General features: G+C 36.7%; 1 protein-coding gene across 1 annotated transcript in view; it reads left to right on the top strand.

Annotated features, from left to right (window-relative positions):
• LOC145050362 (MADS-box transcription factor 23-like) overlaps positions 1 to 16,850 on the top strand; it is a 32,516-nt gene extending 15,666 nt beyond the window's left edge. Inside the window, exons 3-8 of the mRNA XM_078998623.1 lie at positions 15,907 to 15,968; positions 16,079 to 16,178; positions 16,347 to 16,388; positions 16,468 to 16,548; positions 16,633 to 16,742; positions 16,823 to 16,850. Of these exons, the coding sequence (XP_078854749.1) occupies positions 15,907 to 15,968; positions 16,079 to 16,178; positions 16,347 to 16,388; positions 16,468 to 16,548; positions 16,633 to 16,742; positions 16,823 to 16,850 (423 nt within the window). The remainder of the gene's footprint in view (positions 1 to 15,906; positions 15,969 to 16,078; positions 16,179 to 16,346; positions 16,389 to 16,467; positions 16,549 to 16,632; positions 16,743 to 16,822) is intronic.
• The last annotated feature ends 437 nt before the right edge of the window (positions 16,851 to 17,287 follow it).

Here is a 17,287-nt window from a genome sequence, read left to right as displayed (position 1 = left end):
TATTTCATCATTAATACTCCAAAAAAAAGTTACAAGGGTTAACCTAGACTATTACATCAATGATAATGCCTAGCCTGGAAACGCGGGCGTTACAGTATTTCAGGCAACATCAATTAACTCGCACATAAAGATATAATTAATACTTCAATCAATACTTGTATTAAAATCATGTTCATGAAAGGGACTATGCACTCACCTGCAAAGGTGGTGACTCGGTACTCGGACAACACTTCGTTTACTTTAAAACAAATTTCCATTGACAAAACCTGGTATCATTTCCACTAGAGTTTAGTCTAATGTTCAACGAGACTAATTAATAGTCTAGCTATTATTACTATTATATAAGAGTTAAACAATACTTTTCATCCACTATGTACAGACAGGGGCCAGACATGAAACACCGTAGGGCAAGATCATTTTGGCATATAGCACTTCTGAAATCCAACAACCTAGGCAGCCCTTCAAACTGGATTCCCCGTACCGCGAGTGGTTAAAAATATATTATAATGACACTTATATAACCTATAATAATAGCTCAAATAATTATTATAAGGTCCTAATAACGTTACTATATTTAAATAAAAGCTATATTAAAAATTAGGTAGGCATATCTTACCTACGAGGGGGCTTGGCTAGAAGCCAATCTCTGCAGGGGTAGAATTTCCGAGCCAAAACCTCTTCATCTCGGAGCGGTTGAGCGCTCCGGGGCTTTCTTCTAGCGCTAGGGGAGTTTTGAGAGGTTTAGAGAGAGAGAGAGAGAGAGAGAGAGAGAGAGAGAGTAGAGAGAGAGAAGGGTAGAGGTGTGAAGAAATGAGGGTGGAAGGGGTTGTATTTATAGGGTGAAATATGCTCAAATTGGTGCCACATGTCACCATCTAGTGGCAAGCCTTGGAGAGAAAGCAATGGTCAAGATTGTGTCACATCACCCCTTTTGCAGCAGCACCCTGTCGACTTCTAAACCCTGTAACTTTCACATACGAGCTCCGTTTTTTTATGTTATTTATATCCACGCGTAGGTAAAAACAATATCTACAACTTTCATTTTGACTATGTCGGCTAGTTCTTGACCGATCTTAAATTTAACATTATGATGAGATTATACAGTTAAATGTTCGCGTAAAATTCATAACTTCTACATATGAACTCCGTTTTCGTCTGTATTTTTACCGTTGGGTTCCTATTAATGAGATCATAAATTCTCATTTAAGTCGCGTAGGGAAGAAACCGCTCGATCTAAAATTCGAGTTTCGGGTCGTGTACTACTATGCCAAATCTTAGAAAATTCATAACTTCCTCATACGAAGTCAGATTTTGGCGTTCTTTTTTTGTATGTTCTCAGTTTAACATATACAACAACTATTATTTAGATTTCTAAGGCTAAAAAGTCTTCTATCATAAATTCACTATTTACATCTCCCGGTGTCGTGTCGGTTTTGCCGAAAACTTCGACGAGTCATAGCATCTTCATTATAAATCGGATTTTGGCGTTCTTTATATGTACGGAACCCTTATAAAATATAATAACACTTGGAAAAGATTAATCCTTCTAAATAATCTTCCACCAAAAACTCATTTTTGATGCTTATTGTCTCTAAATTGACTAGCCCGGATCTGCGGGCGTTACAATTATCTCCCCCTTAGGATGATTACATCCCAGAATCATCAACGAAACAAAGCAGTATAATGACTCCATAAGTTATCTCTTAATCCTAGGTAATAATATTAACTTCTTTATTCCTTCGAATGAGTATCTAACTCTTGGACTTATTGGCTCCAAGTAGTACTCGATCGTGCACCCACTCTCTATCTCACGTTAGTCTTCCAATCATGACCTTCGACTCACAATATTGATTCCTTATTGGAAACTCCTTCTTGACAAACTTATGATAAGCTCTTTCATTACCACCATGGACCAATGGGGCATGTTCTAATGACATCTCGTCGTATGATGCGACGCTTAGACTCAGGTCTTTTAGAGTCAAATTCCAGACTTGAAGAAAACTTCCTTCATGCTCTAATGTGATATAATCACATTCTAACATGTATCACTTCTAGCTACAAGCTCTTACAATGATCGTGATACTGCTATTGATCGCTTCGATTTTACTTCAATCGTGTGCCTTAAGTCGGATGTTACATCGATCTTGGTTCTCTGAACCATGTAACACACTCATCTTAGTCTGACTTGATATGATATGACCACTAGGGTCGAAACGACAATCATATTCTTAATCGTTACCGAAACGATGGTAACGATAGACATGAACAAAACAAAATCAATTACTAGTGCCTTGGTAACCTTGTGACTTTCCCTGATTCAAGCGTGAGTCCTGTTCTTCCGGTAGTATAGGCCTGTACTACCATTAACAGCTACTCATACTCGTCTCAAGTATTGTCTCGCAGTTTTCCAAGTCATCATAAAAGAAAATCACACAACACCTTAACACATGAGATAGTAAAATGAAGGTTTTATATTATTCCTTGAAACGATTACATGGGTGTTCAAGTTCATCCTAGACTATGCCTCTAATAGGCTACACCTTAAGATACTATAACTTGATCTTCGAATATCCATCCTCACTCCTGACTCCTTGCATTGTCAACTTCTTCGTCTAGGATCATATGGAATGCTCTTGCCTTCGGTTTTGGCGGCACATTTGGCTTTGTAGCTTCTTCTCTCCTTGGGCAATTTTGCTTGTAGTGTCCTTCTTCACCACACCTAAAGCAAACTTCTCTCTTGGTTGTGCATTCACTGGCATAATGACTAGTCTTCCTGCATTTGAAGCATGTCATCTCTTTAGAGCATCACACCATTGTGCTCATTCTCCAGACTTTGAGAATTTTCTCTTCTCGTCGGACCTTGTGGATCCTTCAAACTTTCTCTTATCACCAACTTCAACCTTGTTGGCGGCTCTTCCTTTGATCATATCTTCAACAGACTTGGCAACCCAGATAGCTGCCTCTAGAGTAGGTGCCTGACGTACCGGCACCACATACTCCCAAGGTAGTCCCTTTGTGTACTTGTCGACTTTTGTCAGTTCGTCTGGGACAAGGCACAAAGCAAACTCCATTTTGTCTATGAAGTTGTTGGTGTATTCATCGATGGACATGCTCCCTTTCTTCAAAGTTAGGAATTGGTTCTCTAACTCGAGCAGGTTTTGGACTGAGCAATACTTACGCTTGAAATGCACCAAAAACTCTACTCAAGTCAGTTGCAGGGGCTCATTGGGGCTTAGAGTCTTCCCCAGGGTGTTCCACCAGCGCACAACGCCTCCTCGGAACTGATGTACTGCAAATGTGGTTTGTTACTTTCCTCTGCATCCATACATCATGAAGGCCAACTCCATCTCTAATATCTAATCTATAACTCTGATCGGATCTTGCTTTCCAGTGAAGGTCGATGGCATGCAAGTTAGAAAATCCTTGTACTTGCATCTGTTCCTCTCGTCTCCGTCATCTTGGTTGTTTCGTCGAACTATTGGTGGGTTGGCTTGACCAACGATCCCACTATAGTTCCCTCCTTCCGACTACCCATCATTCAGTTTGGTTTGTTCGATTGGTATTGTAGCTTCCTCTCGATTCTGTTGAAGCAAACGTCTGGTTTCCTCCATTTGAGGATCCAACATCATTTGGATCATCGCCTGTACTCCGGCCATCGTGATGGGCTCGGGAGTGGCTACCACAACAGGTATTTGCTTAATCCATGGAGGTTGATTCATGTTTCCGTTCGCGTTCCCGACTCCACTTTGGGTTCCTGCCATTTCAATCTATACACCAATTCAGACGTTCGGTGTGTAATTACGAGAATTAAGATAGGAAAGATTTTATTTACGATCGACGTGTAAATCTCCCTATCACTCCGAAAAGTTATATGTCAGTTCTAATATCGTAATTAAACGTTTAGAAACCTGAACACATAAAGTTTCCAGATCCGGTCGGCAACAGACCATAGATTCGATCATATAATGCATATCATAAATCATTTAGCACATAAAAGCATGTTACGTATTTTCCCTAAATAAGTTAGTGCTTGTGTCTATTCAGGTGAATTACCTAAATTTTATTAGACACACTCCTCACAATCATTGCTTAGCATTCTAAGTTTAAGTCTATAAATAAATTCATATTCCTAGTTCGCTTAAACTAATGCTCTGATACCAACTGTGACATCCCCATTTTCACGGTCAGAAAAGACCGATTTTCTTTATGCTTTATAAATATCAGAGTACCTCTTTTAGTGAAAATGTTGCGGAAATTGTTCACAGTAAACATTGATAAATACGTTATCAAAACATTTTCGAACAAATGTATATAATTTAAAACTCACAAAATATACAATTTCATTATATATATATGTATATATATATATATATATATATATATATATATATATATATATATATATATATATATATAAGCAACTCTTACCCCACCTCGTTAATCCTTACAACGAGACTATCCATACTCTCGGACCTTTAATTTTACCTGTTACTTAACCCATACTCTCGGATCTAATTCATGCTCTCGGATCAATAATTTTGCCCATTCCATACTCTTGGATTATGGACAAGTGCCCAATGTGTAAATCCATTCTCCCGGATTAACGACAAATTACTATGTCCTATATATACTTCCAGACTGAGGACGACTGACTATGTCTTAATCCATACTCTCAGGCTAAGAACAACTGACTATGTCTTAATCCATACTCCCGGATTAATGACAGATGAATATGTCCAATCAATACTCTCGGACTAAGGACAATGATTATGTCTAATCCATGCTCTCAGATCAATGACATATACTAAAGTTCTATTCATCTCGGAGCCGTTGAGCGCTTCGGGGCTTTCTTCTAGCGCTAGGGGAGTTTTGAGAGGTTTAGAGAGAGAGAGAGAGTAGAGAGAGAAGGGTGGAGGTGTGAAGAAATGAGGGTGGATGGGGTTGTATTTATAGGGTGAAATATGGCTAAAATTGGTGCCACATGTCACCATCTAGTGGCAAACCTTGGGGAGAAAGCAATGGCTAAGATTGTGCCACATCACCCCTTTTGCAGCAGCACCCTACCGACTTCTAAACCCTATAACGTTCGCAAACGAGTTCCGTTTTTTACGTTCTTTATATCCACGCATAGGTAAAAATAAGATCTACAACTTTCATTTTGACTATGTCGGCTAGTTCTCGACCGATCTTAAATTTAACAGTACGATGTGATTATACTGTTAAATGTCTGCGTAAAATTCATAACTTCTACATACGAACTCCGTTTTTGTCTGTCTTTTTACCGTTGAGTTCCTATTAATGAGATCCTCAATTCTCATTTAGGTCGCGTAGGGCAGAAACCACTCGATCTAAAATTCATAACTTCCTCATACGAAGTCAGATTTGGGCATTTTTTTTAATGTTCTCGGTTTAAGGTATACTACAACTTTTGTTTAGATTTCTAAGGCTAAAAATTCCTCCATCGTAAATTCACTATTTACGTCTCCCGATGTCGTGTCGGTTTTGCTGAAAAACTTCGATGGGTCATAACTTCTTCGTTATAACTCGGATTTTGGCGTTCTTTATATGTACAGAACCCTTGTAACATATACTACCACTTGGAAAAGATTAATCCTTCCAAATAATCTTCCATCAAAAACTCATTGTTGATGCTTACTGTCTCTAAATTGACTAGCCCGGGTTTGCAAGCGTTACACCTCTCAACCTCCTTAACTCCTCCATGGCAGTTAACAAAATCACTTTGCTACATCTCTGTCCAAATCCTATTCAAACATAGATTCCTGCCCATGAATCCAACTTCTCAAAAAAAAATCGAATATCATAATATTCAGTACAACTACTAGTGTTTCGAGATAATTAAAGGAATCAATATTTTCTGAGAGTCAAAATCATAATACGAACTGAAACAACAAACCTAAAATTTTAGAGGAACCAGTGAATATTATCGTCTATTGTTTATCTCGTCTACTCGGTCTCCAATTTTGCTAGATCATTAATCAGCTAACTTGCAATTTCGAAAAGCGGATGAAGGCCTGAACCTAGGGTTAGCTTATGTGATTGCTGCTTCTCTCGTTTTGTCTAACTCTGTTATCGTTGTTTCTAAGGGCGTATTTGGGATAGGTTTTCAGTAAAAATATCAAAAACTAAAACAGACTCACCATATAAGTTAGAAATAAAAAAAGTTAGATATACCAAAAATGCTATTCTCACACAGATGCCCTCCTTCCTGCACCGGATTTGGGAATGGGTGATGAATTAAAGGATGGCTTTGGTGGGATGAAATCAATGGAAAAAAGAAAGAAATTGAGGATACAGAAGCTTATAGCCTGTGAAAGCGGCGGCGTGGAGATGGCATGCAAACGATGGCGATGAGTAATAGTTGATGACGACTCCAACGGAGATGGCAATGGTGGAGGAAGCGGAGGAGTGAATTTAGAAACGAGAAAACGTGAAAGAGCATGCCAATGATTTTTCTCTGGTGGTGGTCGTAAGTAGAGAAGATGGAAACTAGGGCTTTTTCTTCCTTTCCTGTCGTAATTTATAGGAAAATTAGGCAGTATATATATTCATTTAAGGTGCACAATTTTTCATTATTTCACGAAAATTAGCGGTATTACGGTATATATTCAATTAGCCGGGCTGGATTAAAACCATTTGGTAAAATGACTTTTCTTTTAGCAACTGATCATCTAAAGTTGTTGTATCTATTCCTCATAATTTTTTTATAGGTTATCACCTATATATGTGGCCAGTCAAAATAATTATGATGAACACACATATAAAAAAAGCAAAAAAGATCAAATATAAACATCAATAGTTGATATATCATTTAACTTACTTTTTGTATTCATCATAATCCTTTTGACCGCGGTCAAAAAGGTTATAGATTATACAAACAATAAGTAACTAAATGATATGTTACGTAAAAAAAATTAACTGTTGGTTATCATTCTGAATTATTTTTTCAAACTTTAAAAGTGTTCTTTCGGTTTCCGATAGAAATTATTTATTATTATATATAAAATAAAAAGGAAATTTTAAGGATAATATATTTTTTTATCATAAAAGTTTTTTATTTTATATTTTGGTCATAAATTTATTTTCTTATTTTCATTTTTGCCATAAAGTTTTTTAATAATGACATATATGATCCTTTGACTTTTGTACGTTGGCAATTTCCACCCTTTTATTTTGTAGAATGGATTTTCCACATCCTTACTTTGTAGAATGGCACTTTATACCCCTTTACTATGTAAAATGTCATTTTTACCCCCTCAAAATTGAACAACGACAAATTGTTTCTCCAAAAGAACCTTTGTGGAGAGAATGAGAACTCCAGCATATATATAGCCACTTATAAGACCTTGTTGCATCAATGTGGGATACACTAACAACATTGATTTTGGGGATCATATTGACCATACGGGTTGTTTGAAAACTTTTGAGTCAAACAGTCAGCATTCATTCCGTTTGATATGAACTTACATTCTCTTAACAAATAAGAGGTTGGAATTCTTTAGCACTAATTAGTTCTGTTTGATAATAAAAAGGCTCCATAGTCAATACTTAATATGCATATGGCATATTTCCTCTCAGAATGAAATACCAGAACAACTCAACTTTGGTAATTGTGCCTAAAATGATCAGATGGTCATAAGTAGTTTGCATTTTCCAAACTTCCTTCAAAGATTTAAAAAACTAAACATGGTACTTGAAATCCACTGCAATTAAATACTGTTACCACAAAATGTAAAATATAATACTCAACAACTTTGTTTGTCTTGTTAATATTATAACAACAACAAGTAGAGCACAAAGTTTCAAATAGATCAAAATTATCAAACCCTAATTAAACCCTTGAGTGAAATATTTCATTGAAACTAAATATTTAACTTATATTTCTAAGACACGTATGTATGACCACTATAACCCTCCAAGGGACACACGTCATCTAACAATGCAATTTTCGTGCAAAGTTTTTAATATACATGTAAAACTTCATATGAATGACAATCCCATTCACATTGTGAAATAGTTATGAGACGAAACTGGGGAACTACAATGTTGTACTTAATTAAAAAACAGAGGAAAACCAATGAATTTACAATGAAAATTTTTAAATAAAATTAAAAACAAAACTTGATATACCAAAAGACATGACCAATGGTCTACCATACTACCCAAAAACCTAATTTTCCACTCATAACACTTGATAATGCAGTTATGTTTTGAATCAATATTCAACGCTCCTATTTGTTTCTAAACTATAGACTCTAAATGAAACCAAAAAATGATGTATTTTTATTATGGAAGTTACTTCCTTTAAATCCCAACCACATATTGCAAAATTTGCCTCTTATTCCATAATAATGCATATACCTTATACATAGGGGTGGCAATTATTGACACGACACGACAAAAATACACGACACGAAACGAAATTGGGACGAAACTGAAATTCGAATTCGTGTTCGTGTCGTATTCGTGTTAAGTGTAAAAAACACGATGTCGTGTCGTGTCGTGTTTGTGTTTAAAATTCGACATGAAATTGACACGATTTAACATTTATTTGTCGTGTTTTTCGTGTTTGTCGTGTTTTCGTGTTATCGTGTCGTGTCGTGTTTGTCGTTTTTTAATCGGTTTGTTTTCGTGTTAGTTAAAAAAAACAGGACATCGTGTCGTGTCGTGTTCGTGTTACATAAAACATTGTCATGTTGTGTCATGTCAGACAAAAACACGACACAATGACCCGATTTACCACCCCTACTTATACATTAATCTTCACCACATCCATAAATTCCATAAAATAATTTATTTCATAACTTCCATAAAAATATCTACAATATTTATGTAACTTGCATCATTAGATACACAACCATTGCAGTCATCTCTCTTGTGAAATTTGTATGTTTTCCTCTTTTTTCCGTGCATCCGCATTTGCATAGTTGTTACAAAGACTACCCTTTATCAGGAGAGGCTTTCTCTTCCATATTTTTCACTAGACCTATCCAACATATCATCATGAGCTAAGCTAAAAAAGAGCTAATAAAATCTTCATAAATATAGGTTTATATGTCCTTAGATTCACAGATTCTCGAAACTCGCATATAACATATTCATTGCTTATAGTATCACCACTTTATAATTGTATTTATGGGTTTAATAATTATGTATTATTTTTGTGAATATCGATTGGATTTATAGCCATTTACAGAGATATAAAGACCACATATACAGGGGATAATTATGGAACAAACCATTGACCTATATATACAAGGTAATTAAATCAATTAGAATAATTCTGGGAATGAAGCTTGAGAGATGGATCACGACCCAGTGGTTTAGTAAAAGTATCAACCGATTGATTTGTAGAAATAAAATTCAGTACTTGAAAAGAACCATTTGACACCATTTCAAGAATAAAATGATAATCAAGTATAACATGCTTCATATGCAAATGATACAATGGATTGGCACACAAATAAGTAGCTCTAGTGTTGTCACAATATAGCTTAGGAGAAAAGCAATGGAGAGAACCATACAGATAGTAACAAATTTTGTATACAGATAAAGATGTCAAAGTAATCAACGCCATGTTTCTTGAGAAAACCTTTGGCTATGAGGCAAACCTTTTATTTAGCAATGGAACCATCCATATTTCTTTAGACACGAAAGGCCTATTTGCAACCAATAGGTTTGTGATCGGATGATGGAATGAGCTCCAAAGTTGCATTATGAAGTAAAGCATGAAACTCGTTATCCATAGATTTTCTCCATTTTGGATCCTTAAGAGCTTAAGTATGAGTGGCTGACTTTAGGGTACTAGGTAACGGATGAAGGGTGGATGTGTTGACAAACTTATCACTAAAATACCTAGGATTGTGTTTTCTAGTTCAAGGTAGAGGATGGACATTGGAAGGAGCAGGAGAGGCGGATGAGATCGAATGAGAGGATATAATGGTAGCAAAGGTGAATAATGCAGGTGAATCTATGAATGCACTAGGCTTTAGGGGTTAGTGGATTGTTTGGTCGAGGAGTGAGAGAAAGGTTGAGTATTGGTGATTTTAGTGTAGTTATTATTAATAATGAGATAGGCTAAGCACTGAGACAGGAGGTGCAGGGGTCCACACTCAGAGTGATAAATTTATACTCGAGAATATGGGGGTCGGGGGGCAACGTGCATGGGTGCAAGGTCCAAGGGACTATGCCCCTGTTAGCGTCTAGGGGCAGCTCTCCTAGCAGGGGTCCAAGGGTGGAGCCCTTGGCGATATTTCAACCATCTTTATTTGGCGCCAAAACGGATGTAAGCCCCATAAACTAACTTTCAACCAATTGTTTACATCTGTATAAGAATGATGAATGTTAAAAAAATTGGGTTGGAACATATATACATAAAAATCATACTTTTTATTTGATCCATCTTTCAAGAACACAAAACAACAAGGTACTTTTATGTGTTTCAGATTCAGAAGTGGTATGACTTCTAAATTGTAATTCTTTGGATTATCCCAAATCTGATTTCATGATACCCTAGGAAATAGGGTCGAAATCACAAATTTTGGAAAGTGATTGCAATCACGATCCTAGAAATATCCAATTAAATTGATATTCTTAAGACCCCAAAATCTAACATGGAGAAGGTGTTTAATGGATTGAAGGGGAGGGCATAGTAGTACAAGTGGTAGGTTGGGCTTGTGGTTTTGGTCTTTTGGAGTATGTTTGAAGTAGGGGTGAGATAGTGAATCTTGGTGTGGCAGGCATTGAGGCTTCTGGAGTAGTTATGTGTAGAAAATGAGAGATAGATTTGGTAGATGTAGACCGCATCATGGTTGGTGAGATAGAGGTTGTAACAGAAGTTGGTATAGGGGTTTTAAGGAATTAAACAATAGTAAGTAAGGTTGTGGAGTGGTGAGAAAGAGTTTGATTAGGAAATAGAGTCTTTATGAATTACACATGCCTTGAGTGAAAGACACAGTTCTTAGAGAGATCAAGGCACTTGTAAGTTGATTTGGATGACGAGTAGCCAAGAAAGAGGCATTTGGTGGATCTGGGTTAAAATTTGGAGGTGGAATAAGGATGAAGCCAAGGATAATACAAGCATACAAATGGTTTTAATTTGTTGTATGTTATAGGTTTGTTGTACATAAGTTCAAATAGGTTTTATTGTCGAGTACATGTGTAGGAAACTATTGATCTGGTAAACCGCGATTTGAAAAGTATGTGAATGATAGGTAAATGGAAGGCGTGCATAGTGAAGTAAGGCTAAACCAGCTTCCATAATATTCTGATGATGCCTTTCAACAGTACCATTATGCTCACGTGTATGAGGGGGAGTGGTGAAATGTAAGACACCCATAGATTGAAACACGAGATGAGATGTTGATGTTTACCACCATTATCGTAAAAAATAGATATAAGTGGTGTATGGAAATGCTTTTCAACCAAGTGTTCAAAATGTAGGAACAATTGAGCAATATTAGAATTTTTTTATGGGGTAGAGCCAAACATACTTACAATAAAAGTCAACAAAAATATATAATAAACAAAACCATCAATTGAATTTTGTGTAGGATCCCATACATCAGTTTAAACAAGTTGCAAAGGCAACATACTTACAAAAAAAGTCAACAAAAATAATAAAATAAGAAAAACCATTAAGTGAATTACGTGTAGGATCCCATACATCAGTTTAAAAAAGTTGCAAAGGCTTTGTGGTTGTAAAAAAGTTTTTCCAAATGGTAACCTATGACCTTTATTAACTGAGTAAAAGTCACAATAAAAATCAAAAAATAACAATGAATTAGAACAAGGTCCTAGGTGATGTATAAAAGAAGGATAATACAAAGTGTGACATAAGTCAAGCACATAATACTTGAAGGTAAAGTTGGTTTGAGGTAGTGTTTTCAAGACAACATGATAAATGTCACCTTCATTCACTCCCCATATAAGAAGCGCCCCGTGCACAGATCCTTGACAGAAAAATGTGGGAAAGAATCCCATAGAATCATTATTAGATTTTCAAGCTTGGTGAGGAACACACAAACATCAGTTAAAAAGATAAAGCAAGACGAGGTTGAAGGATATGTGTGTACAATATGAAAAAATGGAGAGACCTTTAATGATTGCGTTGAGACCCCATATTCAAAGATAGATTAAAAAATTGAGTTGTCTGAGGTAACATGATGAGAGGTCCATATGTCAAACATCCAACTAGAGGAGGATTGATTAGGCTGGGAGGAGGTGGCATTGATAACTGGTGCTGATAAAGGGGAATTCATGAATAGGGCTTGGCCAAATGAGATGTTATTGTCTTTAAGAAAACATGAGAGTTTTCGGTAGTCACATGTATCATGACCTGGTATGCTAGAAAATTGATAAAAGGTTGTAGAGTATAAGGAACGATTACCTCCGTATTGAGTGTTGTTGTTGGACCAATTCCCATGGTTGCTTTGTGGTTGTCCACTCGAACCAAATCGAGCTGACCGAGTGTCTAGACTATCGTTGAGTGTAATGTGTTTTTGCAATCAAAGGTGCTGATGAATGAATGTGTCTTTTCTGGCAGTCGTTGCTCACAATCAAATAACATATCAAAGAGCTATGGGAATGAAAAGTGGTCTCACGGACCTTGTGAAACGTCTCAAAAATAATGACATAAAATTTTTGTTTTTAGATTAATAAATCGTTAATACATGACAACTCCAAAATACCAAGGTAATCAAGATTTAGCAAAATATCATTAAATTAGGGTAATTCACAGAATGCACAAACATGTAGTGTGCTCTGCAATCATCCCGAGCCCTTCCATTTTGAAAACCGATGTACCTAAAACATAAACTGGAAACTATAAACACAAAGCTTAGTGAGTTCACCAAGATACCACATACCACACATACATAAATCACATACTGGGCCTCCGCTCTCTATCGAGCCTCGCCTGGTCTCGAGTCCTACTCAGCCTCGAGCCCCGCTCAGATTACAGATCTGTCATTCACCAAGCCCCGCCTGAAATTGGGCCCCGCCCGATACACACATTATCGAATAACCATATAATCATATAAACATATAACCTACTAACACATGCAATAATCAAAACGACTATAGCATTCCATACAGTCATCAAGCCCCTCCTAGAATTGGGCCTCGCCCAGTAATCATAAGACACATACTGATAATTAACATACGATATCCTCCTCAGGCATCGTTGGCATCATGCCTTGCCCGATAAACATATCAGCATATAACGCACACGAGAGTTGAACATACATCTAGCACCCTAACATAGAATAATGGGTCGACATTAGTGCCTTCGACCAGCTAAACCCAGTGAAGAGACTCACCTCGCACTGCCGAAATATACAGACGATCCCTGACTCATAGCTGACAGATTCCGGAACTGTCAATATCAAAACAACACCTAATTACCAATTACCAATTAGGTTCCAAACCATAACCATAAATCCATACTCGAGCTAAAAAATACCATTTTACCTCGAACCTAGCTTGGTCCAAAACCAAGGCCCAAACTCATAACCTGAAATGCCCAAAAGTCAAATAACCAACCAAGGCCCAATTATGGCTTAATTTTTCAAATTGGGCCCAAACGCCTTACATGGGCCTTACCATAAAGCTCAACCAAAATTCCTAGTCCAAGACACTCATACTCAGATGGCCCATTAAGAGCTCAAACACCCAAGCCCAAAAGGCCAAAACCCTCCTGACTTAGTACGCAGGGCGTACTTAGCTGTACGCTAATGCAATTTGGCTTGTACGCTGCGCGTACAAACTTGTATGCCCAACGTACTCCACCATTAAGCCAAAACTCCATTAAGAACTTAATGCTCAAAACCAGGAGTCCAAACCACATACCTACTTCTTAAAGAATGTCTAGAACCATAAATTCATTGACTTGATGACTTTGCTTTCCCCAAAAGAACCCAACATCAAAATAAAGAATTATACTTCCACCAAATGGACACCATCACATGCATGGGGGATTCCAAACCCTAAAGGAGACAACTTTAAGCATCTAGAACCTCAGAAACACCAAGAGTGGCAACTCATAGCTCCTGGAGTGGTACAAAACCACTAGATCTCATTCTTGGGACCAAAATGAACCAAAAACTCATACAAACTAGATCTAAGCCAATCTTGCATCAAACTCCATCTTCTTGGAAATGACCCAAAAACCCCAAAATGCACATGATGAGCTCATAATTACAACCATGGGGGCTTAGAGACGATTTCTAGGGTTTTGGGAACTTGGAGGCTGGTAAAGAGGCCAGCCCCAAGGACTAAATGTGTTTATATATGGTCCAATACCAAAAATTAGGGTTTCTTAACTCCCCTCGTACGCCCCATGTACTCCTCATATGCCCAACATATGAGGCTTCGCATTCGCGATCAACCCTCACACTACACTCAGCGTAATCCACACTACGCCTTGTGTACCCTCCTCCACAGTAGTACGCCCCACGTACTCCCTAGGTACGCCCCCACATACTAGGGTTTCCCCTCAAACCCTACATATTCCAAAGGCCATAACTTCTTTGATATACAACCGATTCCGACGATCCATATATCCATGAAAAGGTATCGAGAAGCTCTATGCTTTAATCAACTAGTACCCGCCTTACAATATCCCGAACAAACATTCATTTTCCATAGAAGCTCGAGCTGACACATTACTAAAATACCTTTTAACTCCAAAAACACAATACAAATACCCGAATCCTAAGCCCGCTATTACCCAATCCTTGATCACCACCCCGTAATAGAAACAATCTGAAACAGGGCGTTACACCCTGCTACGATAAGGTTGAACTCATCCCCCAATTGATTAAGAATACGAACTTGGAGGTCTTCCTCATCAATAGCGTTTTGAGCAAGCGCTAGGCCATTCGAATTGGATTGTATATTTGTAACAAATAGGTTACCTCTTGGATTCTTGGTGCTTGGTCTTGAGCGAGATGATACGCGATCAGGAGGAACTGGCATTACTTGCAGTGAGATACTCCAAGGTTTCACTAGCAATTTTTATCGGAGCAACTACCAAGGATAAGAACATAACACATAGGGTGATCTGATCTCTATGGTACCAAGGCAGGAAAGCATGATTCGTTTCTCTTGTTTTGGTGTCGAGAAATTGCACATGTTTGGAGAGTGATCCATCAATGAATTTGTCAATGTCAAATCTAATTAGGGTGGATTGGATTTGTTTACGCCGTACCGGAAAATTCGAGGCAGTGAATTTAATCGAAAAATGGGTTGTTTTGTGATGGGGATAATGGTAGAAAATTTTCATTAAACCCCTTTTTGTGTCCTTTTGATTGTCAAATTCATGTTGTGGAAAATTTTCATCATTCGTAGCTTATTGAATGAACAAAAGTCCTTTTGTGTCCTTTTGATTTTCCCTCAACTAAGCATAGGTCCCCGACCTCATTTCCTTTGGGTGCAACATACACATCCTTCTTTAAGCCCCACAATTCTTAAGACTTAATAAGATACTTCAATTATAGACATTAATATGATACTTTTGGTCTGTGAAAGTTGGAATTAAGGGTTAAGATGAAGAATTTGCACCACTTAATCAAAAAACAAACGACAAGCAAACCTTTTATAATACAAAAAAATAAAAAGAAATTTGTCAAATTGGAAACATCAAGAGACACGCCCCTTGATCTATACACTACCCAACTAGCTTACCACTAATAAAAACTATTAATGCAGTTATATTTTGAATCTTTATTCAACACACATGTATCCGATTTTGTGACAAGCAGATAAAGAGCCTTTTATATTACATGCATTCATAAACTAAAGAAGATATATTCACTGCTCATGCACTGTTACATAGAGATGATTGTTCATATATATTTTATACTTAAGCATTTTTTTCTCATTCAATAGATTTGGAAAGGAGAAGCAGTTCAACTGAGGCAACAACTTGAATATTTGCAACAAAGCCACAGGTTAAAAATAAAGCCCCTAATCTTTCTTTTATGTTCCTAAAACAATATAATATCAATGATAAATCTTAAAATTCGCTAATATTTGTTACCCAATGATACCATTCTTGCAGGCAGCTGTTGGGCGAAGAACTTTTTGGTTTGAATGTCAATGATCTCCAGAATCTAGAAGCCCAACTGGAAAGGAGTCTAAAGGGTGTCAGAACAAAGAAGGTAGGAATTCTCATGTTATTGTCATCCACACAAATATATCAGTTCAGTTGTTACTAAATATGAAGAACTTTATTTCATAATCAAACATAAGTATCATTGTGTGTAGAGTGAAGTGATATGAACATTGAAACAAAGCCAAATACTAATTACATTTATCTCTTGCTACAGGAACAAGCATTAACAATTGAAGTAAAAGAATTACACCACAAGGTAAAAAACAAACAATAATTGTTAATTTCCTTAGATTATGCATGAAACAGATTCTGAATTCTGATTCATATCATTTTAGGGGAGTCTTGTTGCTCAAGAAAATGAAGAATTGCAAAAGAAACTAGATCTCCTGCTTCAAGAACAAGCAGAACTGAAGAAGGTACTGATCTAGACAATCTTTCCAAGTATAATTAATAAATGCATTCTAATCACCATTGAGCATATATAATGATCTGAACCTTAGGTTTATGGATTGCATTGCAATAATAATGAGTTACATGCACACGTAAGTCTCCAGCTAAGCCAACCACAACCACAAAAGAACTACTTGCCAACAGAAACAATGATACTAGGGTATGAATATGAGTTTACTTTGATTTATTATACAATTATTATGATTAATGCATGTGAATAAATATGAAAATGTATGCCAGGTTACAGTTGAACTCCAAAACATGTTAAAAACAAAAAGGCAGATATTAATGGGATTTCATATCAACTACCAAGCAACTGCATCATGCTTTGATAGGAGATATGATATGATTGAATGCATGAAAAAGTACTTTGATTGGTATGATGTATTATGTTGAATAACTCGAGATATTGTAAAATAATTCACCATGTAGTAATTTTATGGTGATGCTGTGTTGATTAAAGGTGTAAAATTGTAATAATTACAAGTGTAGAGGTGTGGTTTACAATGTACTAAAATGTATACATTTGTGAAATTGATTAGGTCAGTCTTGTGTTGTGATGTTTATCAGCAATGTATAGATTTGAGCTGCATTTGGTGATAATAAGAAAACTGGCTATCTGGATAAATCATAAATATAAAGCACAAGTGAATCTAGCAACTAGTGATTAATAGCAGCTAAAATCTTTTCCTATGATTAATGTGG

This window comes from Lactuca serriola, chromosome 5 (genome assembly GCF_051521515.1).
Source record: "Lactuca serriola cultivar US96UC23 chromosome 5, Lser_US96UC23_V15, whole genome shotgun sequence".
Lineage (NCBI taxonomy): Eukaryota > Viridiplantae > Streptophyta > Magnoliopsida > Asterales > Asteraceae > Lactuca > Lactuca serriola.
Note: the sequence above shows the minus strand (reverse complement) of the source record. Positions and strands in the feature narration are given on the sequence as shown.